The sequence below is a fragment of the Triticum aestivum genome, chromosome 6B, assembly GCF_018294505.1.
Source record: "Triticum aestivum cultivar Chinese Spring chromosome 6B, IWGSC CS RefSeq v2.1, whole genome shotgun sequence".
Classification (NCBI taxonomy): domain Eukaryota; kingdom Viridiplantae; phylum Streptophyta; class Magnoliopsida; order Poales; family Poaceae; genus Triticum; species Triticum aestivum.
The window spans coordinates 142711326-142714272 of record NC_057810.1 but is presented as its reverse complement, the minus strand read 5'-3'; the positions used below and the strand labels follow the sequence as shown (position 1 = coordinate 142714272).

The 2947-nt window shown below is 57.3% G+C and overlaps 1 protein-coding gene across 1 annotated transcript; it reads right to left on the bottom strand.

Moving 5' to 3' along the window:
* Nucleotides 1-1599: 1599 nt before the first annotated feature.
* On the bottom strand, nt 1600-2573 carry LOC123133790 (uncharacterized). The gene has a single exon (XM_044553198.1). The coding sequence runs from the start codon at nt 2535-2537 to the stop codon at nt 2043-2045; it is 495 nt and encodes a 164-aa protein (XP_044409133.1). The 5' UTR covers nt 2538-2573; the 3' UTR covers nt 1600-2042.
* Nucleotides 2574-2947: the final 374 nt, after the last annotated feature.

Below are 2947 nucleotides of genomic sequence, written 5' to 3'. Positions count from 1 at the left end.
ACCATCTCTCTCTCGCCTGCCTCCCACGCCGACTACCTTCTCTCCTTCGCCGTCCTTGCTCTCGCCCTCTCTCCTTCACTCCTCCACCCATGGCGGAGAGATTCCCCGGCGACGGAGCGGCGGCCAACGGCTTCGGCCGCCGCTGGCTGCACGACTGGGAGGCGCGCCTTCTGCAGGAGGCCAACTACCCGACGCCGCCCGACATGCGCGTGCCCGGTGCATGGCGGCTGAGCGCGGGCGGCGTTCCCGTGCCTCCGGTGCCCTCCAGCGTGGACCGCGCCACCGAGATCGTCGCGATCCGGGCGAGCATGCCGGAGCAGGAGTGCCAGCTGCCGCGGTATGCGGCGGGCAACCAGCCGCTCTAGACCACGTACTTCGAGCGGCGCCACGCCGAGCACCTGGCGTCCACCACCGGCGCCGGGGGGCCGCCACAACACGGAGGGACGCCGTCTATGGTGGAGCGCGCCGGGGCAGACCCTCTTCGCCGTGCTTGCGCATATCGAGGGCGGCAATGAGCCGCCGCTCAAGTACCCGGCGCCCTCCTTCTCTAGCTGCCGGGGAAGCTCTTGGACGCTGAGGCACATGGACACGCCGTCCTCGGGCTCCCGCTCCTCCGGGTCGGCACCACTCCTCTCCGTCAAGCCCGACCGCAGGAGACGCCGCTCTGTCGGCGCACCCGTCGCGGCGGCCGCGCCCCTTCCCCTCCCCCCTCACGCCTGGTCAAGCTGAAGAAGGAGCCGGCGGAGCTCCTCCCCGTGAAGAAGGAGCACGAGGCCATGACCGCCAACCTGGAGAGCGGCCTCCTGTGGTCGTGCCAGGACTACGTGCGTGAGGAGATGGAGCGCCAGCGCCGCGTTCTGGAGGAGATCGCCACGACGAGGGCGACATTGTCGTGCTCTCCGACAGCGACGACGAGGTCGCTCCGCCGAGCCAGCGGGTTCGCACTAGCGATCTATGGCAGGGTTGCAGCAAGGATGCGGCGAAGGACTGGCCGCCGAGCGACGGCGATGACTACACTGTCTTCTACAAACCCCTCGGCATGAACAACTAGATTAGTTTTCTTTTAGTCTATGTAAATTCACCTAAAATATCAATGAAATCGCCTATATTTCGTCCAAATCAACCAAATTTCGTCGACTTTGGGTTTTTAAATAATTTTTTGGCCGATGCTGTTGTGGTCGCCGCTGGGAACCGATTCCCCCCCAAGCTGAAATTTTCGCCGGCGATGCCCCAAGAGGTGCTATTTTCACCCAATAAACACCCTTGGGGGGTCGAACGGCTGGAGATGCTCTAAGCCTGGTTTAGTGAAGTTATGCACATTGGTTTGAGTTATCCTCATTGTATGTCACATCTGCGTAGAACTAGAGTTACTGACAAGAAAGAACAATGTTTGGAGTGTTAAAAGTTAACAGAGAGAAGTTTGACATGTTCGAATCACAAAGATCTCCTAGAGCTCTGCACCATTCCAATTATTGAGCCAAAAAGTAGCTAGCCCGGGCAAGCCTACGCTCAAATTCTGAAGAACCAAAAATCCAAATAATATTTCCTCAATTTCTTTTTCTAAATAATACTCAGAACAGAATCCAAACTGCTCACATGGACAAATCAAAGAGGAGAAATAACTTGGTGAAATCCTATTCCTAAGAGAATGCTATACTACACAAGATGTGAGGCTGATCAGAGCCAAGCTTTTGCCGACGCCCAGCTCTCGAAGATTCCAGTGCCCGCCATCCAAACACACGGAGGTTTAGCTCAGCCGACGCGCCGTTCTGGTCGCTCCACACGGATGATGAGGTGATCGTAGCCGTAACGATCTAGGGTGTGGATAGCCTTTTCAGCATCTGCACTGTGGACGAACTCTACGAATCCAAACCCCTTACTAGATCCTGTCCTGCGATCCACGGCAACATGTGCACGGCGGACCGGGCCAACTGCGCCAAACAGCTCGAGAAGGTCTAGATCACGGACTTGCTCCGAAAGATTGTCCACGCGGACGGTGTTGTCGTGGTTCCTCCGCCTCATGTTGTCACCACCCCCAGGCTTCAACTTTGGAGGAACGTATGCAGCGGAGCGACCTCCTTCACATGCGGGTTTTGGCTGCTCATCCAAGGCTTCCAGCTGGGAATAAAGGTCTCTGTATGGGCACCTTGACGTCCAGTGGTAACCCTTGCAGGTCCTGCAAACCACGAAACCATCTCGCTCGCCAGGAAGCATGGCCGCCACTGGACCGCCTCTTGCAACTCTGCTGCCAATCCCAGGGCGATCAAGGAAGACTTCCTGGGAGGAGACCACGTTTGGGTGCGGATTACGTGAGCGGAAGGTGGCGTCGTCGTTGGTGGCGTCGCCGAACCTGGCCCACGGCGGTGCTCCTTGGCGGCGATTTTAGAGCGGGAGCGGGTGGTCGTGGTCACCTTTAAAACCATGCCATCTTCTATGCGGTACTCGATAACCTTTCTCACACCATCCTCGTCGGGCCCGATGACCACCGGCGGCGGGAGCTGAAAGCAATAGTTGCCCTCCTCCTGCGTAAGCGCCATGGCTCTCTTTCTCTCTTTCTCCAAAGTACAAACAGACTTGTGCGTTTGAATAGGTTATACCAGCCGGAGCAGCCCAGTCTTCGTTTATATAGAACCTTGGCTCTGGTTTGGGAACAGACCCAAGCCACCTCGGGCTCCAATCGGACTGGCATATATACATATACCAATTAAAAAACAGTTCGTGTTTCCGTTCCGTTAATTAGCACGGACGTGGGGGGGGGGGGGGGGGGGGGGGGGTCCAATCGGCTTCGGATTCCGACCTCTGCTCGAGGTTCTACACGCGCCCAGCGATGGAATGCTCGCCACTCGCCAGGGGGAGGCGCTTGAAGCTTTTTCTCCTCGAGGAGAGTATTTAACCAAAAACTACCACATTTCATGAAAACGTATCCAGAAACTACCATTTTTTACTA

What these genes read in the sequence shown, in the direction of transcription:
- LOC123133790 (XM_044553198.1), bottom strand. Translation starts at nt 2,537, where the DNA reads ATGGCGCTTACGCAGGAGGAGGGCAACTATTGCTTTCAGCTCCCGCCG.